The sequence below is a fragment of the Myxine glutinosa genome, chromosome 2 (assembly GCF_964187855.1).
Source record: "Myxine glutinosa chromosome 2, kmMyxGlut1.1, whole genome shotgun sequence".
In the NCBI taxonomy this organism is placed as follows: Eukaryota; Metazoa; Chordata; class Myxini; order Myxiniformes; family Myxinidae; genus Myxine; species Myxine glutinosa.
This window is the reverse complement of record NC_136262.1, coordinates 229486380-229513795: the sequence shown is the minus strand read 5'-3', so window position 1 is coordinate 229513795 and position 27416 is coordinate 229486380. Positions and strand designations below refer to the sequence as shown.

The window sequence follows — 27416 nt, the reverse complement described above, 5'->3', positions numbered from 1 at the left end:
TAAACCACCATTTGGTACAGAATGGTACTAAACTACCATTTGGTACTTGATAATGGCACAAAATCACCACTTAGTACTTTGTAATTGTACTAAACCACCATATGGTACTAGGTTAAATGGTAGTAAACCACCATTTGGTACCGAATGGTACTAAACTACCATTTGGTATTTGGTAATGGTACATAATCACCATTTGGTGCTCTGCAATGGTACGAAACCACCATTTGGTACAAATGGGACTAATATACCATTTGGTACTTTGTAATTGTACTAAACCACCATATGGTACTAGGTAATGGTAGTAAACCACCATTTGGTACAGAATGGTACTAAACTACCATTTGGTACTTGGTAATGGTACTAAATCACCATTTGGTGCTCTGTAATGGTACTAAACCACTATTTGGTACAAATGGTACTAATATACCATTTGGTACTATGTAATGGTAGTAAACCACCATTTGGTACAGAATAATAATAATAATAATAATAATAATAATAATACATTTATTTTATATAGCGCTTTTCAAGAAGCCCAAAGGTGCATTGACAGAGCACAAAAAACAAGTGCAAAAAGACAAAAATCAATAGGTAAATAATCAAAGCAAAAGGAAGGAGAAGGAGAAGAGATAGTCAGGGGTTAAATGCTGTGGGTTAAATGATGAATGCAGTGTTGAACAGGTGGGTCTTGAGTGATGTTTTGAATGTGGTGAGTGAGGAGGAGTCTCTGATGGTGTGAGGTAGTGAGTTCCAGAGGGTGGGAGCAGCGATGGAGAATGCCCTGTCCCCCCAGGATCTGAATTTGGTCCGGATGGGGGGGGGGGGGGGGTGATCAGGAGGTTGGTACCAGCAGAGCGGAGGTTGTGGGTGGAAGTGTGTCTGGCGAGGAGGTCAGTCAGGTAGGATGGGGCCAGGTTATGGAGGGCTTTGTAGGTCAAGAGGAGGATTTTGTACTGGATTCTCTGGGGGATAGGGAGCCAGTGAAGCTTATAAAGGATGGGGGTGATGTGGTCACGGGTCCGGGAATGGGTGAGTAGACGGGCAGCGGAGTTCTGAATGTATTGGAGTTTATTGGTGATTATTGAGGGTGAAATATAGAGGAGGCTGTTGCAGTAGTCCAGACGGGAGGGGATGAAGGCGTGGATGAGGGTTTCTGCAGCCGTGGAGGAGAGGGATGGGCGGAGACGGGCGATGTTTTTCAGGTGAAAGAAGGCTGTCTTTGTGATCTGTTACTAAAGTGTATTTGTCGAAGGAGAGGGTTTGGTCAAAGATGATGCCAAGATTCCAGATGTGAGGGGAGGTGGATACTGGGAAACCGTCAATGTTGAGGGCAAAGTTATGGGTGGATTTGGTGAGCGTTTTTGGGCCAATGATGATTATTTCAGATTTATCATAGTTAAGTTTGAGGAAGTTGATTTGAAGCCAGGATTTTATTTCAGTGATGCAGTTTGTCAGGATAGAGTGGGTGGCGGTGGAGATGGACTTAGTGGAGATGAAAAGCTGAATGTCATCGGCGAAGCAGTGGAATTGGAGACCATGACGGTGGATTAAGTGACCAAGGGGGGACAGGTACAGGATGAAGAGGATGGGGGCCAATAACTGAACCTTGGGGGACACCTTGGGGGAGGGTAGCAGTGGGGGATTTGCAGTTATTGATGGAGATGAACTGGTGTCTGTCAGAGAGGTATGATTTGATCCAAGAGAGGGCAGTGCCGGTAATGTTAAAGGTGGTTTCAATTTGGGTGAGGAGGATGGTGTGATTGATGGTGTCAAAGGCGGCGCTGAGGTCGAGGAGGATGAGAATGTTGAGGTTGCCGGCGTCAGAGGAGAGGAGAAGGTCGTTGGTGATTTTGAGGAGAGCAGTTTCAGTACTGTGGTTGGAGCGGAATCCGGATTGGAATGTTTCATACAGGTTATTGGCAGAGAGGTGATATTTGAGTTGAGTGGCTACAGTGCGTTCCAAAACTTTTGACAGAAAGGGTAGGTTGGAGATGGGTCTGACGTGGTTTAGGGTGTCAGGGTTTAGTCCAGGTTTTTTCAGAATGGGGATAACAGCAGCAATTTTGAGGGATGGTGGGACGATGCCTGTAGACAGGGAGGAGTTTATTGTTGCAGTGATAAGTGGAGAGAGAGCAGGAATGGAGGCCTTGACAAAGCTGGAGGGGATGGGGTCAAGAGTGCAGGTGGCAGTTTTCATTCCTATGAGGAGTTCAGAGAGGTCAGTAGGGGAGACTGGGGAGAACTGAGATGGGGGTTGGCAGGATAAGGGGGGGCAGGTGGTTTGAGGGGGAGCGGGTGCGGTGGTGGTTAAGCTGTTGTAGATGTTGTCTTTTGCTTTGGAAGAATGAAAGGAAGGAGATGCAGTTTTCTACTGTGAATGACTGGGTGGTGGTGTTCAGGGGGCTGAGGAGTTTGTTTATTGTGGAGAAGAGTGCTTTTGGGTTTCCAGAGCCAGAGTGGATAATTTGAGAGTAGTAGGCGGAGCGGGCGCGGGAGAGGGCATCTTTGTAGTGCTGTAGGTGGTCCTTGTAGGCTTGGGAGTGAATTGTGAGACCTGTTTTATTGCGGAGTCTTTCAAGTGGGCGAGCACGAGTTTTCATCAGGCGGAGTTCAGGGGTAAACCAGGGACCAGAATGGGTGAAAGAAACTGTTTTGGTTTTTATAGGCGCAAGCTGGTCAAGGCAGGAGGAGAGAGTGTGGTTGTAGTAGTCAGTGAGGTCAGAAGGGGTGTTGAGGTCAACGAAGGGAGAAGTGGACATTTTTTCAGAGAGGGTGGATGAGAATGAGGTAGGTGAAAGAGCGTTTAGCTTACGGAAGTTGATAGTGCGATAATGCCTTGGTGCTGGGGTGGGGATGTTGATGGTCATAGTGATGGCTAAGTGGTCAGAGAGGGTGAGGTCGGAGCCAGAGAGATGGTGCAAAATTAATCCAGTAGAGCAGAATGGTACTAAACTACCATTTGGTACTTGGTAATGGTACTAAATCACCATTTGGTGCTCTGTAATGGTACTAAACCACCATTTGGTACTTTGTAATGTTATTAAATCCACATTTTGTACTTTGTAATGGTACTAAACCATCATTTTGAACTAGGTAATGGTATTAAACCACCATTTGGTATTAGTTAATGGTACTAAACCACCATTTGGTACTACATAGTGGGATTAAACCACCATTTAGTACTAAGTAATGGTACTAAACCAGCATTTAGGGTTTTTTTTCCCTTCCCTTTCTGCCAATTTCCGAGTTGTATCTCGGAGCCGGCTGGACCTTTTGGATTCAAATTTTGCATCAATGATGGGAAAACGAAGTATGTGGGATTGACATAATTTTTTTTTTTAACCTTGACCTAATTTTAAAGCCATAAGCTAATTATAAACATTTTAACATTTTTACCAAAGCTCTTACAAAGTTTGGCTGACCAGAACAAAATTGCCCTCCCTATATAGCCTAGAGGAAGGTGCATTTATGCTGAATTTATGTCATACTCCTCTGGCTTAAAGGTCAAGGTCAAGGTAAAATAGTCTGAAAAAAAGAATGTGTTTTCTGTCATCGCCCAATTTTGCAAATGCAGAATCTCAAAGACCACTTGGCCTTCCAAGATGTTCTTGCATCATAACAGTGGACCTGCATTGAAGTTGTGCACCTGATATTTGTTTCACGTCCGTGACCTACTTTTTTTGGATTGTTACCTAATTAAAAAAAAACATGTTTCTTTATGTACATAATCGTATAGTAGAAATTGACATGACAATATCCCAACCCGGACATTTTCGATAATACCCGTTTTTTTGTGTTAAATGCTGTATATGATTGTCCTGTATCTGCAGAAAAAAATTATCATAAATTCACACGTGGGGAACCGTTGTTTATGAGGCCATAGTATAGAACCTGTTACAAAACTGTAAATAATGCATTTTCCAAGTTTAAATGATAATGTTTCACAAATACTTTTGTTTATGGTATAAAATGTTGGGAATACTTTCTGATAATTCTAACATAGTAAAATAAATAACTGTTACTCATTAGTGGAACATGTTTCTTTTAAATATGTAATTATTTATTTAAAATATGCAAAACTTTATTTAAATATTTTTGGAACTCACAGCCTGCATGTACATCACCAATTTAGTACATAGCATCACCTAAAACTGTGCTAACGATGGAGGAATATGGATACAAGGTAGAGGCTGGCAGAGTTGTACCCATTATCACCGACAAGGCCCCAGCACCTTCAGAACAGCTGATTGATATAAGATGCTCTTGTTGGAGCAAACAACACTTATGCACATCATGTAGCTGTGACAACAAAGGCATTGCTTGTAGTGTTCATGACAAGTTTGGTGCACAATGTGAAAACAGTTCACACACAGTTGATATCATAGAACTGGATGAACCATAACATTTTAAGATGTTTCATGAATATGAACAATATGTCAATATTAAAATCGCAGGACACACGCACAGGATAGTGTATACAGTACTTATGATTATAGACGTAATACATTATTTTGAGGGGTTATGCGTTAGGTCATTTAGGGGTATGATGCACGATTGTGTAAAATTGGATGTAAACTTTTCCAGTGTGATTTGTTTTGTCTTTGTCCCAGATTTGTCCCAGAATCACCAGAGTGTGATTTGTTTTGTCCCAGGGTGTTTTGTCTGTCAATGTTGTACTTGTTAATGTTATATTAAAACATTATTGTGGACCTGGAGTTTGAAAAGTAGACACAACTATATTCACTTTATGTAATATGTTATCATTGCTGTGTAAGTTTATAAATATGTTTATGTATTATAATTCAAGGTGTGTTATACTGTGGGGTTTTAATGGGGTTTCAGGCTTCATTCTATTTCATGCCCATTTCTATATATGCCCCACTTAATTTAAATTTACCTGTTTCTGACCTTTGAATCTTCATTTGAGTCTTCCATTACACCCTGTGTTATCACCTTTTCATCAAGAAGTTTGCTGATATCTCCTTGCAGCTCTTCTGCCCTTTTGTCTGGGTGGCTCATTGTGTGGGCATCTACTTCATTGTATGATTCATATTATCTTTTGAAACCGTACATTAAGACCTGTGCTATTCTAGATAATATGCTTTCTAGTCAAACAATTTCCAGATAGATTTTTAATCCCAAGAAATTCAACTTGTCTTGGTTCCTCGGTGATAAAAAGTGTGCACGCTTTCAATCTTAAGCAGTTTTTACCTTTCTGTCTCACTCGCATTCATCCATTCTCATTTTATTTATGTTGCTGTTTTTCAAGTTGTTGGATAGTTGAGCTTATCTTGCAACTGAAGTAGTATCGGTAGATAGCTGCGTATGTCATTAGCTTGATGTAATTTTTACCCTCACCAAAGCAGAGGTATTGCATTTGAGTCCGTTTGTCTGTTTGTCTGTTTGTCCGCACAGAGTAAATATGATTTTCTCTGCAACCGTTGGTCCGATTGACAGAAATTTTCGCCATAGGTGCGCCTCCTCCTGTAGATTTAAAAAAATAATTATGACGTCATAGGTCACATGGTAGGGGTGTCATCTTGGAAAAAATGAAAACTCTGCACCTCTATATCTCTGAAAGCGCTGCATAGAAAAAATTGAGACATGGCTCATTGTAAAGAACTCTCCATGTGGAATAACATCTGTTGATGATGATGGCATAGGTGCCTCTATTATGACGTCATAATTTGCAAGTACAAAACTTCATGCGATCAAGATGAAATTTCTTGAGCATAATCTTGGGATAAATTAGTGGAGATAAAAGAATGATGACATCATCGGTCACGTGGTTCGGCCGCCATATTTGTTTTAACACAAAAGCCTTAAAAAAACACTAAAACACGTCCTGGCAAGGGTCTGCAATCTCTGATTGCTTTTTCTTGTTTATTAATGTAGCTTGAGTTAATCCAGGGGTTCTGAGCACCCTCTGCTCATTCAACTGCTCTAAAAGTTGGGAGTTTCTGGAATTTTAGGGGATTAAAGGCCATCATGACCTCCGCCACCTAAGGTGGACGGAGGTTATGTTTTCACCCCTATCTGTTTGTGAGAAGGACATTTCAACGGACTCGGCTGAAACCTGGTATACAGGTTGGGTATGTGATGAGGATGAATTGATTTGATTTTGGTGAACATCCATATACTAGAATTTTTAAAGTGATTCTTGACCATCGAGAGAAGGGGCCAAAAACCATACGTAGCATGACATTTCAAAAAGTTGTGGACTGGTTATGACAAAACTATGTGGATATAACAACAACACAACATGCATTTTAAGGCCATTTTCCCTGCAAGAGCGGGGGTTAGCTTATTAGGTTAGCCTGGTATTAGATGAGTATTAGATGAGTAGGTTAGCCGACTCATCCACAAAACTATGTGGATGAGTTGGATAATTGGCAAGAACAAGCGAATTCGATTTTAGTTCAAGTCCAGATCCAAATCCAGATTATTACTGTGCCAGGATCAGTGTACTGACATACAAATCGTAAACTCTTCAGCCTCCTTGAGTTATGCACTCTTCCGAGTGCCGTTCTAGCACTGAAGGTTTTTCTCTAATGCATTTGGAGGGCCAGAAAATTGGTGTGGACTGCTCATTATTCTCCCTTAAAAAGTCCATCAAAACCAAGGCACCGACTTTCATCCCACATACAAAGCACTATGCAATCAATTACAATCTCATCAAAAGCAGCAGAATAATTTGAATGCAAGGAGCCCTGTGATTGGCGAGGACTTGGACCAATCCACAACACAAACCGTCCCCAACATAACTTCACGTGGTGTCACCTTCTACACCATAATACATTATAACCCAGGGTGTGCATGTCTATAAGGTGAAACATTAACATTTCATACATTTGAATTCAATTTACATTGATGAGGAATCGGCATTGGGGGAAGTTAGGAGTGGAGGAATGGTTGATCAGAGTAGTGATGGCAATGTACGAGAGAGCGCGCACAGCTATAAGGACGAAGGACGGGAACAGTGGTGAGTTTGAGGTGAAGGTGGGAGTGCATCAGGGGTCAGTATTAAGTCCACTACTATTTGTATCTGTGATGGAGGTGCTGGCTCGGAATGTAAAGGAGGGTTTACCGTGGGAGTTTTGTATGCAGATGATCTGGTGTTGATTGCAGAAAGTATGGATGGATTGAAGGAGAAGATGAACAAGTGGAAGGAATGTATGGAGACAAAAGGTCTGAAAGTGAATATCGGAAAAACGAAGGTGATGGCAGGTGGTAAAGCATGTGGTGAACTCCATTCAATGTATAATGTGTGCTGAGTGGGTTCATAAAAAATGTAGTCGTCTGAGATGGTCATTAACCAGTGTGGCAGCTACATTCAAGTGTAAGGTGTGCACAGAGGGAGCTGCAGATGGAGGAAATGTCGAATTAGATCTTGGAGACGGTGTGAAGCTGGAAGGTGTGAAAACATTTTGCTACCTAGGAGACTTGTTGAATGGAGAAGGTGGATCAGTCTCGGCAACAGTTGCTAGAGTGAGATGTGCATGGAAGAAGTTTCGGGAACTGAGTGGCGTGCTGACGAGGAGGGGAGTGTCATTGAAGCTGAAGGGAAATGTGTATGCTGCATGTGTGAGAAGTGTTATGATTTATGGGAGTGAGACATGGGTAATGAACGTAGAGCAGCAACAAAGGCTGGAAAGGGTGGAAATGCAAATGGTTTGGTGGATGTGTGGAGTATCGTTGAGAGAGAGGAAGACAAATGATGAATTGCGAAAGACTATGGGAATAGAGCCTGTGATGGATGCTGTGAAGAGAAACAGGTTGAGATGGTTTGGTCATGTGTTGAGGAAGGATGAAAGTGACTGGTTGATAAGAATGATGGAAATGAATGTAGAACGAAGTAGAGGACGGGGAAGACCGAGAAAGACTTGGCTAAAGGTGGTGGAAGAAGAAATGCGGGCAAGGGGGTTAAACAGGGGAGATGCAGAAAATAGGGCAAAATGGAGAAGATTGTCATGGGGCCCGTAAGGCTAACCCCCACTCTAGCAGGGAAAATGACCTTAAAATGCCTGTTGTAAAATGCCTGTTGTTACACCATTATGATAGATTCATAAATATGTGAAGATTTATATGGCACTCGTTGCAAAATTGCAAAACTCGTTGCAAAATTCAGTACTAAATTTTTTTTGAAGTACAACTTTCTAAATCAAGCATATGTTAGTGACAAACCTGGTACAGGGACACAATAGGACTCTCTGCTCACCTTCACTCTTTCATTCCTCTTTACTCCCGCCTCTGGAACAAACTCCATCACTCTCTTAAATCCCACTCCTCCCTCCAGGTCTTTAAAACAGCTGTTCACCACCATCTCTTATCTTCCCCCATCCAAAACCTTGATCTTTTCTAGCCCCGTTAATTCACCCTAGATCCACTTTTTTGAAATACCAACTTCTTTCCTGGAAGTCCTAGCAGTGTCCACTGTCCATGTGTTTTATACCTCTCCCACTCCCCACCCCCTTCACATCCCTCCTCCCTACAAGCCCTCTCCCTCCCACAGATCTCCCGATGTCCCTGTTCTCTGCTGTTGTACTTGTGTGCTTCCCTCTCTCGCTTCATCTCGTCACCCACTCCCTTTTATGTTTTGTGTCCGTTTTTTATTTTTATTTAAAAAATTTTTTTTTGTGACTAATGTTAGCTTTTACATGAGCCTCGATATTGTATTAAAAAAAATAATATATATATATATATATATATATATATATATATATATATATATATATATATATATATATATATATATATGTTGTGTGTTTGTGTTTGCCTCTAATTTAATTGATAAATTAGTGCAAAGAAAGTGTTTACTTAACACAAGTTGTACATTATGAAGCCCCATTGGCAAGCATTTATAAATTTACACAAAAATCTATTTCCCCATGAGTGAATTTGTGAGAATTTTTTGTTGCCATAAGGTGTTTAAAACACAAATGTGGTTGTTATTTAAAATGTCACGGTCATTGTCAATTTCTACTGTATCATAACTTGAATTTTTTTTAATGATATCGAGTTTCATGGCGAGATGTTGGATGGGGACACATCTTGCTTTAATTCACCAAATGTCCGTCTGTCTGTTCGAAGGTACCGCAAAAACGGCTTAAACGATCACAACGATATTTTGGGTGGGTATTCCTGGGACTCCTGGGAGTAAAATAGGCTCTATTGGTTTTCCAATTTTTCCAAGTTTTCCAATTTTCCAGTTTTTCCAAGCACGATGGAATAATATTTACCGATATGAACAGTGATGTGGCTTTTGTTGAAATTATACAAATACTGGTTTATTCTACGTACGAGGAGAGAGTAGATCGACTCCTGATGAACTCTTCCGATATAAACGTGCAGCTCCGAAGTAACATGGCAGCGTGTGCAAAGCGACTGAGAAACAGGTGTAGCGGCCGCTTCCGTGTTACAGATTCGGCGCGCACTCTTCACACATAAACGTGCGACTGAGAAAGACGTGCAGCGGCCGCTTCCGTTTTGCAGAATTCAATCTTTTTTCAAAATTGGCGCCATGTTTTGGCGCCAAAAATTGGCAGTTCTGTTTAGATTTTGATGATTTGCGTGTGATATGATTCAATGGATGTTTATATGAATTGTTTAAAATAAAAAAGCCTTCAATTTCTGATATTTTGCCTTTTCATTTGGGAGGCCCAAATGAAGCCCCGCCCACAGGGCAGGTACCGTTGCTAGTTTTCTTAATTTACACTCCATCTCTAAATGTTGAAAGGCCATATGGTGGTCGGAAAATAATTGGAGATATCTTGTTTAAATGTTCTCCTTGCTCTCTTTTGATCAATCCATCATATGTAAGACTAGCTTGAACACCCACCTGTGTAACTGGCAGGTGCAGCAAAATCAAACCAACTAACTGGTTGTCTTGCTTTGCTTTATGGAATGAAATGCTGCATTCGTACTGCCTTTGTGTTGGAGTTGGAGAGAGAACGTCGTTTGAGGCTCCCTCTCAACATGTCCGGTACAATTATATTTGAGAACAACTTGTTTACTTTTGCTGCTCTGTCATGGTATTTTTTAAATTTAATGTACTATCTTCATGACGTCACATTATCTGATGACTTTACATCTTCTTTATTTCCTCTTCTACTTTAATGGCTACAATTATTCCCACGTTCTTGTGGGGTTGGCCTGGGAAAGCTTGGCCCCAAGTCTTTCACGAACCGGCTGGCTGGTCCTGACATTCGACTACGGCTGTGGAAGGGATTTGGAATTTGGCAATGGTGCTGGCTATAACTCGCCTACTATTCATGGAGGATACAGTGAGATCTTTAACGTCCACCAAGCAATGCTGGGAGATGGGATGCCCATGTAACATCCATCTATGGCAGAGCATTTTTCAAGAAAACTTCACTGGGTGTCAAGGGTCAAGAAAAGTAGTGATTAAAAAAGAAAAGAAAAGTTATTACAGATTTACGTTGTTAGATGAATCCTAATGTGACAGCAAAAGATGTGAATATTATGTAATTGCAATTCTCCAGACTAATGTTCTTTGTTTTTTATGTTTATTTTTTCCACGATTATTATTTTAATAAAACCGTCTTGTCGGTAGAAGGCACGGCAGAATCTGAGCTATAACCTACTGATTTTAGGGAAAATAAAGGGAAGGAGAACATTGGATCTACATGGTGTTGAGATATAAAGAACGAGCGCGTGATTATTGCTTTGCAATACACGTCCTCTACCGACGTGATATTTTCTAATTCCAAAAAGGGCATAACTCAAAAAATTGACGAAATGCCCTGGAACTCGAACTTGTTCTGCAACATCATAATAAAGCCATGTACCAAGTTTCAGTTGAATACGTTAACCGCTATGGGGAAAAAGTCTGAAAAACCACAGGACAAATGGACAGACAGACAGATGGAGAGCAAAGCTATCCTCCCCTCCAATTAAACGGTAGAGGACTTTATAAGATTGTGTTATAAATCTAAATAGGACAGTAGATTTCTGTTATAAGGACATCTGTTATACTGAAGGACACTTTTGGTGGACAATTTCATTTTTTTTTTTCAACGGTGAAATGTTTTTTTTAGTTACCTCTGCCACCAAAGGTGGACGGGGGTTATGTTTTCACCCTTGTCAGTTTGTCTGTATGTGAGCAGGATATCTGGACATGAGTGGGATAGAAATTTGGTGGACTGGTTGAGTGTGTGACGAGGATGAATCGATTCGACTTTTGTGAAGATCCGGATCTGGATACTTTATTTATTTATTTTTTAAGTGATTCTTCAGCATTGAGTAATGGGGCCAAAAACGATATATAGCATGATATCTCAAAACGTTATGGACGGATTATGACAAAACTTGGTGGATGAGTTGGTTCAGTGACACGAACAAGCTGATTCGATTTTGGTTCAAGTCCGGATCCAGATCCGGCCTATCAGTGGGATAGAAAACATAAACTGTTCAGCCTGGCGGAGGTATGCACTCTACCGAGTGCCGTTCTAGTTTTGTTTTTAGTGTTTTTAGTGAAAAAATAAATATATACATATTGTAACCCTATTATGGTCAGTTTGTTAAGCACTTTTATGACTAAACCGGAATTACTGGTTGATCCATACTCGGTGAAATTTGGGAGAAAAATAATAATGGTTGAGGGGCAGTGTGGTCTGGGCCGGGTGGTGGTATGGCTGTGTTAACATGGTGGTATGTCACATCCATACACCCTGTTTGCTAAGGGGTGTCCTTTTTTTAGTTTTTTTCTTTTTGGAAAGGCTCTCATTACAATGACGGGCCCGTGAATTACAACGACCGACTGTATTGTTTTGAATTACCAGACAGGTGCCTTGCTTACCATGTGTCTGGTGTTTGTTTAACCGTTGCCTTCTCGGTGGCTGTATGAACAGGTCTCTAATTTGAAATGTGAGACGCATTGTTTGAACAACAAAAACGTTTTTTATTCTCCTGTTTAAACAATGTATCCGCTCAATCCCTCCTGGTTTAGTAACATTGTGCTACTTCAAAACTGAAATTTTGAATGGTTTGATAAATAATGTGTTACTTAAACTTATTGTTTTTTTTTTTGTTTTTTTTTTGTTTTTTTCCATTTCCTAATTTTGATACTCAAGTCAGCATGTGAGGCCCAAATCTGGAGTATTTCCTTGATCCAACTTGGAAATGGTTTGGTATTAAACAATCAATTTATTTAAAATAACTTTGTGTAACTTCCTTCCTGTGGCTGTTTAATCCAACTTTTCCCTACAGTGCTTCAAGGGGTTGGTGCAATTCCCATCCCTACCTGTAATCTTTCTACCCCCATTAAGCTTACCTAACCTAACCCAGTCCTCTTGCTCGAAGGTTGCATCTCCCCCCTCTCTCTCTCTCCTTCCCCTTTCCTGTTCGTCCACTCCCTTGCTTATTGTTTCCAACTCCTACCCCCCTGTCATATTTCTCTTATATGAGCCTCGATTTTGTGTGGAAAATCAATAAAGATAACTCTGCAAAGATTTTGAATTTCTGTATTGGCAAGAAGAGAGACATGACCAAGGGGAAGAAGAAGAATACTGACCCCCCTGCCCCTTCCTTCCTCGCTCCCCCGCCCCCTACTTCAACTCTACCACAGACCTGTCGATATGTTGCATCGTACCAGAAAGCATGACGCCTCAAGTTATGGGGGGATTTAAAACATCATGGAAAATGGACAGGTGCTGAGCTTGTAGAGTATGTGAAATGAAGTCTGTATTGAGAGGTGGCAAAATGAATCGTAGTTCTATTGATCGGGGCAACTGGAATTTCATCTGGGCATCAGAATTCTGATCAATGGCAATTCGTTGGGCAATGACCCTGTTTGAGTGAATCGCTTTCCAATTCAATGACCTGCTCAAACTGACCATTCTGATTCGTTTCGCAACCTTTTCCAACATATTTCAATGGTTCTAAATCTGCACTTCAAATATGATGCTCTACCTTTGTTTCTCCGACTCATGGATGCTGCCATCTTATTGATCGCTTCACATTGAGACATGAGTTGATTGTTTGTAACGATACACAGACATGTCACGAAAACTTTACATATCGCAATAGGCAGCTTATTATATTATACGTATTGTGAAACTTTGCCTTAAATGTCAAGTGAGAATATACATCATTGCAATAGCTTATCTCTTTGTAATGCATGACCTGACAGTGTGGCATATCTCATAAAATGTAATTTGCATTTCTCATCACATATGGCATGCATGGCCTAAAATCAAAACGTAACTTGTCACTCAAACTTTTGGGAATCACTGGCAGCAATGATCGTTCTTGGGGAAACCACACTTCTAAAACCAAACCAGACCAAAAACCAAACCAAAACCAAACATACAAACCAGAAACCCAAAAACCAGTTGATGATGACTGGGCATCCTCTGTCATACAAAGAACTTCCTTGGCATACCTGGACTGCTATCCACATAGACGGCTTTCATCTGCAACTTGATGGAGTACTGCTCTCCTCTCTCTGGGCTGACCCCCCTACCTCACACCTTGTTCTTGGTGTGAGGTAGGGGGGTCAGCCGTGAATGCCGTGAAAACGAACAAGGCCTTCAAGATCATTGGTGTCTCCCGTGATGACGCCGAGTCTATGTGCCTGTCTATTTCACATCGCAGATAGGTCGGTTGTCTCTCTGTCTTCTACCACCTCATTTCTGTTTGAGCGAAGCCACGTATAACCTTTCAATTGCTTGCTACACTGGTGGTCACAACTCCTGCTAGTATGATTTTATTTTTGTGGTGCCATCCACTCGATAATTTGCTAAAAAGCTTAATAACCTCATCTGCCCCATTTGTGTGATCACTCTTTGTCCGCCCCCTACCCCTTCACTTGTCTGCCTCGGTTAGACCTACCAAGAGTGAAATCCCTCACCAGCATAGTTGTTGTCTCACTGCAACACGCAATCCTCCCTATTACATAAAAGTGGTGGTCACATCGGGAAGGAAAGTCATAGTCATAGTCGGAGTGAGTTTTTAAACATGTAATTGAAGGTGGTTTTGATTCCATGACAATTGTTGCATGTGAGGGACTGTCGGTGCCGGAAAGATATTGCAATCCGAAGCATGATTTTCTGTTCCTGTTCTGTTCTGTTTTCTGTTCTGTTCCTGTGAAGTTTCTGTTCCTTGTCTGTGTACAATATGTTCCTTCATTTACCTGTATTTCCAGATCTGGTGTTCTTGTATGAGCAATATATATTTATTTTCATTAATACAATGTTTACATTGCTCTGTGGGCGAGTAGTACACATAAGTGTGATCAGAGAAGTTTTGTTATGCCTTTGCTGCTTTATAAACAAATATTGGATTTTATCAAATGAGAATTGATTAAAGTAAGTTTACAAATATGGGAAACGAGATGCATCTGATTTTTGGAGCATTTCCTTTTTGTATACGGGGTTGAGGCTCATGGAAGAGCTAGAACACAGATCAAATCAGAATGCAACAAGACAAAAGGAACAGTACAGATAAGGGGTGAGAGGGACACTAATAGCTTAATTGATGGACAAAATAGAGGAAAACTTGGACAACACAATGGGTATGGGGAGGAATGAGGGATTAGGGGAGGTTTCATGGAGTGGGCAAGATGGATGCAGAAGGAAACTCGGGGGCAGGAAAAACTAGAAATTTGGAACACCATGGCTCGGGGGAATCGGGGGGCGGGGGGTGGGGATAACGAGGGAAGAAAGGATCATGGTTTGGGATTGGGGATGATCTGTGGTCGTGGTGGTGGTGCACAGCTGTCTTGAAGACCTGTAAGGAAGAATGACATTGAAGACAATGTGGAAGTTAGTTCCACAAGTGGGAAAAAGAGGATGGAGAGTAAAACAGGATGCCAGACAGCATCCGCCAGGCTGAACAAGATATGTCCAGAGAGGCGGCCCATTACCACATGTCTGACATTGACGGCTTTCATTCATTGTTGGGTGAGCAGAAGCACCATGTCCAAGATAGAGTGATCTGAGATGAGGCAATTGGAGAAAAGGAAGGATTTCATATCAAGTGCGATGATGGCTTCCATTACTGTTGTGTCCTGTTCATATATTTACGATGTAAATGCTATTCCAATTCTGGACGCATGAGGGCTTGTGACAATTATATATGGTATCCTGTGAAGAAAAGGAGGAGAGGGGCTTTTGGCGGAGATTTGGAATAACACCGGTTGTTGTACCCCTGTGGTCTGGACCTTGTTTCTTCTCAAACACAACAATTACCTTGCTGAAGATTGGAAGTAAGCTGATAGGTCTGTAGTTGAGGTCAGGGTGTAGTCCTGCCTGAGTGCATCGGAGCGGTGCTCCAGCACCTCAATCCATCCGAGGTGGAGCCTAGCTCCACAACAATTAAGAGAACTAACAAAAGAAAACATCCACGTTCATGATCAGTTGAGTTTTTGTGCTTTGTGTGCTTTCATGGCAAAATAATTGGGGTCAAAGCGTGTCCCAAAGCTGGGGATTTAGATGTGTTGGCCACTTTGTCTAGGGAACGATATTATAGCAATATAGATTATAGGCAACACAGACACATATGAGTTCCTGAATACAGCAAGGTGCAGAAGGGAGACTAACTTTCTAAGCATTTTATATTCAGATTTAATGAATTATGCTATGTTTATGCAAAATATACTGTGTATTTACACCCTGGAAAACATGAAGGCATTGGAAACTTTGGATGCATACAACTAGTAGTCAGGTTCACTATGTCAATAAATTATATTTCGTTCAAAATCATGGTAGATTAGCAAACCTATACATTTTTGGAAAGGTTATAGCATAAGGAAACTTAAAAATCAATGTTTACATTTGGAGAGATACCTGTATGGCGGCCATTTTGGATTTTCAAAATGGCCACTGTAAAATACATATTTTGTTCTATTTCTGCCTCTAATTACCCAAAAAACTTAAAAATATATACTAAACCTATATTTTCACGGACAAGGAATCCAATGAAAGTATCAAATTAGTGCTATGGGGAATGGTAAGACACGAATCAAAGGTTTTGAATTGCAAAATACTGTCTTTATATTCGCGATAAGTTGCATAATCAAATACATGTTATCATTTTGTACAGGCAGTTAATAACATCAAAATGTGTCACAATAATTCATATCACCAAACATACACAGGCAGTCAGCAAAATCATATATACACATGCAGTCAGTATAACTTCACATCTACACAGGCAGTCAATGACAAAATATACACAGGCAGTCAATGGCATCAAACATACACGATTACAGAATATGCCATTTAGAGTTCGTCATCACTGTCCTGTGTGTCATATCCGACAATATAGTCCGCATCGTTTTCACAGTCCGTTCCACACAAGCAAAGGTCGGTCAAATTGATTGGCAAATCGAATTGGTCGAATGGTCGATCGAATCGAATTCGATGAATCGAATCGATCGAATTGGTCGAATGGTCGAATGGTCGATCGAAGCGATTGGTCGAATGGTCGAATTGGTCGAATGGAATTGGTCGGAATTGGCAAATGTAAACATTGATTTTCAGATTTTCCATGTAATAACGTTTCCAAAAATGTATAGGTTTGCTAATCTACCATGATTTTGAACGAAAAAACAAAGTGAACCTGACTATAGTTGACATCTGGCTGGATCAATAATGCGGCCGTTTTTGGGAAGAATGGCTTATCACGTTGTATGAGCAAAGCTAGGCCTATAAATACATCAAACTCAGTTTGACAGAGCAGATAAGTCTTGTATTATATTGTTATATACAGTATGTTAACAATAAACATGACCATCTGCTCTGCCATCTCCTTCAATACTCTTGGATGTTTATTCGGCTCCAAAGCTTTATATTATTTCTCCAATTCAAAGGACGACACCAACTAATGTGAAAGAAAACAAAATAACTAATAGCGGCAAACATGATGCCAAGCTTAACGTCAATCCGAGGGATGGCACACAAATTGATGAATCACCCTGACTGTGAAACACCAGGATGACAGTTTATAGATGACAGTTTAAACGGTGGTTGGAGAGTAGAGACTATATCTGATCTATTTGTTAAAAGAGGATTCTGAGAACGTTGGGAACTCCATTGGTTAGAGTCATGTTAAAACTTGATGTGATGGTAGATCTGGTGATTATGTCACAGCAGACATTTTTTCAGGTATCTCAACATTCCATGTAGATGGAAGATGACCTAGGGCAAATCAACAACAACACAACATGCATTTTAAGGCCATTTTCCCTGCTAGAGCGGGGGTTAGCCTTGCGGTCCCCATGACAATCTTCTCCATTTTGCCCTATTTTCTGCATCTCTCCTTGTTAACCCCCTTGCCCGCATTTCTTCTTCCACCATCTTTAGCCAAGTCTTTCTCGGTCTTCCCAGTCTTCTACTTCCTTCTACATTCATTTCCATCACTCTTCTCAACCAGTCACTTTCATCCTTCCTCAACACATGACCAAACCATCTCAACCTGTTCCTCTTCACAGCATCAATCACAGGCTCTATTCCCATCATCTTTCGCAATTCATCATTTGTCTTCCTCTCTCTCAACGATACTCCGCACATCCGTCGAACCATTCGCATTTCCACCCTTTCCAACCTTCGTTGCTGCTCTACGTTCATTACCCTTGTCTCGCTCCCATAAATCATAACACTTCTCACACATGCAGCATACACCTTTCCCTTCAGCTTCAACGACACTCCCCTCATCATCAGCATGCCACTCAATTCCCGAAACTTCTTCCATGCACATCTCACTCGAGCAACCGTTGCCGAGTCTGATCCACCTTCTCCATTCAGCATGTCTCCGAGGTAGTAAAATGTTTTCACACCTTCCAGCTTCATGCCGTCTCCAAGATCCAACTCAACATTTCCTCCATCTGCAGCTCCCTCTGTGCACACCTTACATTTGAATGTAGCTGCCACACTGGTTAATGACCCTCTCAGACCACTACATTTTTGATGAACCCACTCAGCGCACATTGTACACACCTAGGGCAAATCACAGGGTGAAAAGGGCAGAGAGGGGATGTGTAAGAGCGGCAGAGCAGGCTTTTAGGATACATGAGCTGATGCCGTCTGGTCAAGTTTCAGAGTCGAGGGTTGAATGCATCTTCTCTACCTTCTCGGGTGCAAAACACAGTCCATCAGCAGTTGGGTACGACAGGGAAGGATGGGTACTGAGAGTGAGGGATGAGGGACACAAGAAGACAGCTGATTTGGAAGCAGCTTTATAGGAGAGTGGCCAGACGGAAGCCACTCCTGAGAAAAGGCACATAACAACACGCCTGGAATTTGCAAAAAGGCACATGAATGACACTGAGAGCATGAGGTAAAATATTATTTGGTCTGATGAGACGAAAATTGAACTATTTGGCATGAAGGAAAAGCTCTACGTCTGGCCGGCTCTATGTCTCATCTGGGACACAGCTCATCACCCATCTAACACCATCCCTACCATGAAGCGTGGTGGTGGCAGCATCATGCTATGGGATGCTTTTCAGCAGCAGGGACTGTGAGACTTGTAAGGATAGAGGGAACAATGAATAGAGTCAAATACAGGCAAATCCTTGAGGAGAACCTGAATCACAGTGCAAAAGACCTTAGACTGTGGTAAATATTTACGTTCCAACAGGACAATGACCCCAAGCATACAGCTAAAGCAACACTGGAATGGCTTCAGAACAAGAATGTGAAAGTCCATGAGTGGTCTAGCCATAGCCCAGACTTGAATCCCATTGAGAATCTGTGGAAAGATTTGAAGATTGCTGTTCACTGACGCTCCCCTTCCAACTTGACAAAGCTTGAGCAAACTCCCAAAGGAAAAAAATATAAATAATCCCAAATCCAGATGTGCAAAGCTGACAGATATACTCAAGAAACCTCTAAGCTCAAATTGCTGCCAAAGTCGCTTCTACGAAGTATTGATTCAGGGGGTTTGGATATTTATGTAAACTAGAACGGCACTCAGTAGAGAACATACCTCCGCCAGGTGAACAGTTTACATTTTGTATCCCAGAGTAGAACAGAAAATCACAATACAGAATTGCATTTGATCAAAATCATCCGTCCACAACTTTTTGACAAATCCTGCTTTGTATCGTTTTTGGCCCTATCTCCCAATGGTGAAGAATCACTTTAAAAATTCTACTAGCCGGGTCCCGATCCGGATCCGGATCTTCACCGAAATTTAATCGCTTCTTCCCTTTCACACACACAACCTGCCCACCAAGTTTCGTCCAAATCTATCCATAACCTTTTGGGATATCCTGCTATATGTTGGTTTTAGCCCCATCACTCAATGGTGAATAATCACTTAAAAATTAAATAATTCTCATATCCGAATCCATATTCAGATCTTACTAAAATCGAATCGATTCATCCTTGTCACACACACAACCTGTCCACCAAGTGTCGTCCAAATCCGTCCATAACGTTTTGAGATATTGTGCTATTTATCGTTTTTAGCCCTATCTCCCAATGGTGAAGAATCACCCAAAAAATTCTAGTAGCTGGGTCCGAATCCGGTTCTTCACCAAAATCTAATCATTTCGTCCTTGTCACATACACGACCTCTCTGCCAAATTTCCTCTGGATCCGTCCAGAGCTTTTTGAGACATCTTGTTCACAATCAAACGGACAAACAGACAGGGGTGAAAACGTAACCTCCATCCACCTTTGGTGGTGGAGGTAATTAGATATTTCTGTATTTCATTTTTGATTATTTTGTAAAAAATTATATTAAAAAAGCTCCACTTTGACATTAATGGGGTATTTTGTGCAGATCAGTGACAAACATCTCAATTTAATCAATTTTAAATTCAGGCTGTCCACAACAATATGTGAAAAAGTCAAGGGGTGTGAATACTTTCTGAAAGCACTGTGCAGTTGTGGCCAAAAATATTGGCACCCTTGCACTTTTTTCAAATAACACAATTTCCTCTAAAAATAAGTTGAAATTGACAAAAGTATTTGGTCTCTACAATTCTTTATTTGGCTGTAAATATTACAGAACCTTTGTTTTTGATTCAGAACTTAATATATCCTTTTAAATCAGAAAGTAAAAAGAAATGTAATTGACAAAATTATTGACACCGTAGACTTAACATTTGGAAGTGCGGCCTTTGCACAAATAACTGCAGTCAAGTACTTCCTATAGCCATGAATGAGCTTCCTACACATCTCTACTGGAAGTTTGGCCCACTCTTCTTAGCAAACTGCTCCAGTTATCCCAGATTTGAAGGGTGCCTTCTCCCAACTGCTGTTTTGAAATCTCTCTACATGTGTTCAATGGGATTTATATCTGGACTAATTGCTGGCCACCTCTTTGAAGGCTTCATTTTGTTTTCTGTAAACATAGAGATGATGTGCTTTGCAAAAACCTCTAATTTGATCTCATCTGTCCACAGGACATTCTCCCAGAAGGATTTTGGCTTGTTCAGATGTGTCTTGGAAAACTCCAGTTGGGCTTTCTCAGCAGTGGGGTCCTCCTGGGTCTCCTACCATAGAACCCCCTTTCATTGAGTTGGTGACAGGTGGTGCGAGTTGAAACTGTCGTACCTTGTGTCTCAAGGTCAGCTTGAATCTGTTTGGCAGTTGATCGAGGTGCTTTCTCCACCATTCAAACAATCCTTCGCTGCAATCTACGATCAAGTTTTCTCTTGCAGCCACGTCCAGGGAGGTTGGCTACAGTGCCATGAGCCTTAAACTTCTTGATAACATTGCATACGGTGGACGCAGGGACATCAAGGTCTCTGGAGATGGACTTGCAGCCTTGAAATTGTCCATGCTTAGCTGCAATATTGTGTCTGACCTAACAATCCTGTGTGAAATAGCACAATATTTCAACAATTTTCTGGAAGAAATGGTGCATTTTTTGAAAAAGTGCAAGGGTGCCAATATTTTTGGCCACGACTGTATGTCTTTAAGGCTTCCCTATCACCTTGCTTTTCCATTTACCTAGAGTCCCTAGACTTTGTAGCCAAAATATAGGATTTTATTTTTCCCCAAATGCGATTCACATTTTTTGCAAAAATGATGTCGAATTGAATTTTTGTTCATAAGGGAATGTCTGAGTACTTTTCCCTGTACCAGTATTTCTTCTTTTAGAACAAAGGCCCTGCAATCCTCCTGTCAGTATGTGAATGCATTATTGAAATGTGGGGTCACATTATCTGATTGAAAACACACCTTGGCTCCCTTTGGAGTGGTGAATGGGGTTGATCTCCTGGGACAAAAGCAAAGCAAAACAAAGGCATTTCCTTCATTATATTTACTTTTGAGTATCGGAGATATCTATTTTCATTATGCCTGTTGAATGAATGAATGAATGATCGTTTTAAGGCCATTTTTCCCCACTAGAGTGGGGGTTAGCCTTGCAGGCTTCATGACAATCATGGTTCCCTTTTTGAGGCAATGTTTTTTTATGGCCGGATACCCTTCCTGACGCCAACCCTTGGTCACGCTCTTACCATGCGCAGGGATACCGTGTACCTATTCTAAATCGGGGTACACACCGTGATCATTCATCCCAGCAAGCTGGTACTCAATTTGCCGACCTCGGAAGGATGACAGGCTGAGTCAACCCCCCTGGTGTTAATTCAGCGATCGACCGGGATTCAAACCCAGGATCCTAGGACCCCAAGCCGGCACCCTAACCGCTAAGCCAACACCAGGTACCAGGCCTGTTCACGTAGATAAATTGACATGTATGTTTAAACTATATGATGATCGCTGCAACCCTTTTCACAAGCACGAAGACAACGTACACAATGGGATGTTGTGTGATCATTGCATAATAAACTAGAATGGCACTCGATAGAGCACATACCCCCGCCAGGCTCAACAGTTTGTTTTCTACCACACTGATAGGCCGGATCTGGATTCGGACCTGAACCAAAATCGAATCGGCTTGTTCTTGTCACCTAACCAACGCATCCAGCTAGTTTTGTCATAAATTGTCCACAACCTTTTGAAATATCGTGCACAATCATATCATCGTATTTGGCCCAATCACTCAATGGTGAAAAATCACTTAAAATATTTTAAAAAATTATCTTCTTGTCTGTGAACAGGATATCTCAAGAAGCTGTGGACGGGTTCGAACGAAATTTGGTGGAGACATTGGGTATGTGATAATGAAGAAATGATTGGATTTTGAAGAAAATCCAGATCTGAATCCGGGTACTAGAATTCTAAAATGATTTTTCATCATTGAGAAATGGGGCCAAAAACGATGTGTAGTAGGATATCTCAAAAAGTTGTGGATTGATTCGGATGAAACTTGGTGGATTAGTTGGTTCGGTGACGAGAACAAGCCAATTAGATTTTGGTTCAGGTCCGAATCCAGATCTGACCCATCAGTGGATACAAAACAAACTGTTCAGCCTGGCGGAGGTATGTGCTCTACCGAGTGCCCTTCTAGTTTATTATGGTATGAGTTTCCCAAAGATTATTTCAATTTTTTTAGAAACTTTTTATGTCGTACCTTGCTCAGTATGCAGTCTTTCCATGGTTATCCAGTCTGTAATCAACCCTGAATATACACTCTTCACCCCTTCCACTGTAACTGCATTCCATGCGCACACTGAACTCTTATATGGTATCATGTTTAAACAACTAAACTGAGATGGCTGCTCCTGAAGCCTGAACAAATTTGCATTCCCAACCTTCCTTGTTGGTCGTTTCTGATTTCTGCACAAAAATAGGAAGACAGGCAGACATTAAAAAAATAATTTGTACTTGTATATTATAAAGTGTAAAACGAAGCGCATTTTGCTCTTTGGGGAATGTGTCATTGCATAGGAGGGGAAAAACATGACAGCACAAGACATGTTTGTTATTTTTGTAACAAAACCCGAACTGAACAATTAATGTTCTCGCATTGTTTGTGCTTTAGCTTTGGCCGTTTATGGAGTGGGGAAGTGGGGGGTTATTTCCTGCTTCAAACTTCAAAGAAACATCAACAACTCAAGCTATAACAAAGTGATCGTTATTTCTCCATCCACGAATATTCTGGAAGAAAAATTGGGTCGGGCCGAAATTGTCGAGCTCGTGTCCAGCTTGAGTGTAGGAGTTGGGGAAGGTTTTACCTAAAATTTGTACACACCGCTCTTGGAGTCATGTCGCAGCTTGTACCATTGGGAGGAGACTCTTGAGCTATCTTAGCCCGGCCCATGTGTCCCTACACTGTGTGATTCTCTCTGTACAGTCTATTTTATCTTCCACTGCATTACTATAAGTGAAGTACGTGCATTTGCTCATTGTGTGAGTTAGTGTCGTGCTCAGCATAAGGGTGTTATCACGGTCTGGCCTGGTCGTCGAATGTTTGTGGTTAAACCGACGTATTTTTGGACGCACTTCTGTGAATGGTAACACATTTTTTGGTTTTTCATTCCTCTCTGATTCCTGGCCCATCTTGTGTTGTGTTATGAATACTACCTTTGTGAATACTACCTTTCAGTCCATTCTGTTGTTAGTATTGTGCTTACTTTGTTGGTAGTGGAAGTTCCTTGGGAAAGGTCGCATGCCTAAACGTAAGTTACTTTTGTTTGTTCCCAGTGTGTACATTCCTGATTAAGGAGGGAGTTTTGTGCTTATTAAATGAAGCTGTTGGTGTAAAGTAGGGGCAGATGCAGGATTGTAGAAGATTGGGGTTTGGTTATTCAGATCGTTTGTGTGTCTGTCTTTGTTTTTGTATTTTTGGTGGGTGGGACATTTAAAATGTCCTTTCCCACTAAATATTTTACCTTAATGCAGTACTTTATATTGTTCATGAGTTTGAGTTGAAACAGGTAAGTAAATGAAACTTGATATTTCCTCCTCTCCGTTGAATTTAAATTTGTTTCAAAGTATACGGACATTACGTGTAGAATACATGATTAAAAGAAAATGCATTTTGATTTTGAATGTGGCGTACCAAATAATCATGTATGAGCGCCGCAAGCTTGGTGAATCTGTATTTTGTCTCCAAGTGGTGCTCGTAATTTACCGATGCATATGCTATTTAAAATGGTATTTTTGGCTGTCCACTTGCCACAATTATTTGCCTTGTGTTTTTTTATTTCCCATAGAAGCGAATGTGTTGTCTCCTTGAGACTTCGAGCCATCGCCATGAGATTTAGGAAGGCAAAGCCAGCAGGTGGGCACTTGTCAAACACGTTCAGTTGAACTTCGTACGCTGCGCGTCTGGGGCACACCTTAGAAAATAACTGCCAAAGTTTGAGATGATTTACAAACCGTACTTCTTGATATGCTAAACCGAGACACCGTTTCGATGCGATAGTTTATATTTTGAGCAAAACGTTGTTTGTATAATGAGCAACTTTTAAACATAAAATGTATTTACAGATGGGATGTGTCATTGCTTGCCTTGTGTTGTGTAATAGTGCCGGAAGGTTGCTCAATAAATAACTAAAGCTCCTGAACTCCATCATATCCTGCCACCCTCTCTTCACTCGGCCACCGTTGCAAGGCATTGGACATACAGGAGACGCCACAAATGGTGTGGTGGGCGGTGGAGATTGGTGGGTCGTGGAGATTGGTGGGTGGTGGAGATTGGTGGGTGGTGGAGATTGGTGGGTGGTGGAGATTGGTGGGTGGTGGAGATTGGTGGGTGGTTCGATATTCGAATCATTACAGAGATGACCAAATTTGACATGTCAGGCAATGATGTCATTCATTTCTCACCGCAGTTTGAAAAGCAGAAACTACATAAAAGTTTGTAATTGTCACATTAAAGTTGTGCCCAATTTCCAACTTATTCAGGATATAAATGCTTTTAAGTCGATTTTGATTAACCACATAGACCTACTCGACAGTAAATCGTGTCCGCGTGTTTGTGATGGTAAAAACTAATTTTAACACTGGTGAGCCATGCGTGCTTCTTTGGAAGTTGCTAAAGCACTTCCAACCTTATGGTGCCTTTTAAATTGGATATCGTAAATATTGATGTTAGGAGTGTTACTTCAGGAAGAGCTGAAAAAAAGACTGGCTAACTTGTGTCAAGAGTGATTCCAACAAGCAAAATTCAATATGAAAACCACAGTATATATAATATACAGTATATATATACATATACACATACATACATACATACATACATACATACATACATACATACACAGTGGGACCTCTAAATCCGAATTTAATTCGTTCCAGCGGCACTTCGGATTGGGAAAAGTTCGGAATTAGAAACTATTTTCCTCATAAGAAATAATGGAAAGTGAATTAATCTGTTCCTGGACCCCAAAAACCCATTATCAAGACACTGTTAACTGCAAATACACATGATTCAAGGTAAAATAAGATGAGTAAATGCCCTAAATATCAAATAATAATAATAATAAAAACAAGAAATAAATGTACTAACATGAAAATAACTGCATTTACCTTAGTGGAGAGTTCTGATGGTGCATGTGGAAGCTGGAGAGGAGGAAGGAGGGAGAGGGTTTTATTGCTTGGAAGGTGAGGCACCTTCCAAGCTAACATCAGATGACTGTGCTTATGGTGTTTGCTCTCTTTTTTTTTTTTTTTTTTTTTTTGTATACTGAATCGAGGCTCGTGAAAGAGCTAACATTTATTTCACAAACAAATCAACCAGACAAACAAAATATACAAAAAGAGGGAGCGGAAGACAAGATGGGGAGAGAAGGGGAAGCACACAACCACAGCATTTGAGAGCAGGGAGAAGTGTGGGAGGGGGAGGAGGTGTGGGAAGGTGGGGGGATGGAGTGGGATTGAAGAGAGTGAGGGAGTTTGTTCCAGAGGCGGGAGAAAAGAGGAATGAAGGAGTGAAGGTGAGCAGAAAGTCTTGATTTTGGCAGTTTAACCATAAGAGGGTTGCAGGCAGATCTTGTGCGACCTGCAGGAATATTTGGGGGACAGGGCCCAGAGAGAGCTGGGGGGGAGGGGGGGGGGGCAAGGCCAGAGAGGAGTCGGTAGAAGACAGAAAGACCACCAACCTGCCTGTGGTGAGTGAGTGAAAGGCCCTTGGAGTTAGCATCATCGCGGGAGATTCCAATGATTCTGAACGCTTTGGTTTCAACAGCGTGAAGACGAGCTAGGTGTGAGGCAGGAGCACCAGACCAGAGGGGAGAGCAGTATTCCATAGAGCTGTGGATGAAAGCCTTGTATGTGGTGAGGAGCTCAGGTGGGCCAAGGAAGGACTTCGCACGACGGAGGACGCCCAGTCGGCGACTGGCTTTGGAGGCCAGATTTGAAATGTGGTTTTCCCAGGAAAGATCATGGCAAATAGTGAGACCCAAAAGCTTGAGTGACAGAACTTCTTGGAGAGGATTATTCAGAAAGTGGATGGGAGGGTTGTCCAGTCGGTCTTTTTGGAGAGACATCGCAAGAGTGTGAGATTTATCAGGATTGAAAGACTTGTTCCATTTGTTTGCCCAGTCTGTGATTTTGTCCAGGTCTGCAGAGAGTGAGGAGGCTGCAGACTGCCGATCTGAGGGATGAGGAATGGAGCGACAGAGAGTAGAGTCGTCGGCAAAGAGATAGAGAGGATTTTCAAGAGAGTCAGAGAGATCATTGATGAAGACCAGAAAAAGCACAGGCCCCAGAACACTACCTTGGGGAACTCCAGCCTGAACAGGAAGAGGAGATGAGAGAAACCCATTCAGGGCCACACGTTGACTACGACCAGAGAGGAAGTCCACCAGCCATGCGTGGAGATTTCCATGGATACCAAAGGAGGAGAGTTTGGTGAGCAGAGCAGGGTGCCAGACCGTATCGAAGGCACGTGAAATGTCAAGGGAGACAGCTCTAATTTCCTGTTTGGCGTTGAGGACCTCCATCCATTGTTGAGAAAGCAGAAGCAGCATGTCCAGAGTAGAGTGACCAGGTCTGAAACCAAATTGATGATCAGAGATCAAGCCATTGGAGAAGAGGAAAGATTTCATATCTGAAGCAATGATGGATTCCATGACTTTGCTGATAATTGGGAGAAGGCTGATTGGTCTGTAGTTGCTAGGTTCTGTTTTTGCACCTTTTTTGTGCAAAGCGGTGATGTTGGCTGATTTCCAAGCAGATGGCAGATGACCTTGAGCAAAAGAGAGGGTGAAGAGAACAGAAAGAGGGAGTGAAAGAGCGAAAGAACATGATTTTAGGACCCGTGGGCTGATGCCGTCAGGACCAGTTGCAGAATCAGAGTCGAGGGTTGACAGAGACTTTTCCACCTTGTCAGGAGGAAAGGACACAGAGTCCAGGAGCAGCTGGGTACGACTGGGTACGGTGGGTACAGAGAGGGATGGGTTTGGAACACAAGATTTAGAGGCAAACACAGAGTTGAGGCATTCAGCTTTTTCACGTGCGGAGTCAGCCGTTAAGCCGTTTGAGGTGAGGGAGGGGAGGGAGGGCGAACAAACACCAGAAACAGATTTGACCAGAGGCCACCAGGATTTGGAAGAGGGAGACAGATAAGAGAGTTCGGTCTTGAGAACG

The 27416-nt window shown here is 41.7% G+C and overlaps 1 protein-coding gene across 6 annotated transcripts in view; it reads left to right on the top strand.

The window, feature by feature from the left end:
• Positions 1–27416, top strand: part of LOC137422152 (phospholipid-transporting ATPase ID) — a 160859-nt gene that overhangs the window by 3174 nt on the left and 130269 nt on the right. For 2 of the 6 annotated variants that reach the window (XM_078772335.1, XM_078772337.1), the window contains exon 2: positions 24038–24105. In XM_078772335.1, coding sequence (XP_078628461.1) covers positions 24078–24105 — 28 coding nt within the window. In that variant the 5' untranslated portion in view covers positions 24038–24077. Of the gene's footprint in view, positions 1–9951; positions 9983–23144; positions 23336–23739; positions 23759–24037; positions 24106–27416 lie in introns of those variants that run through there. The other 4 variants (XM_078772340.1, XM_078772338.1, XM_078772336.1 and 1 more) reach the window with 4 other exon arrangements.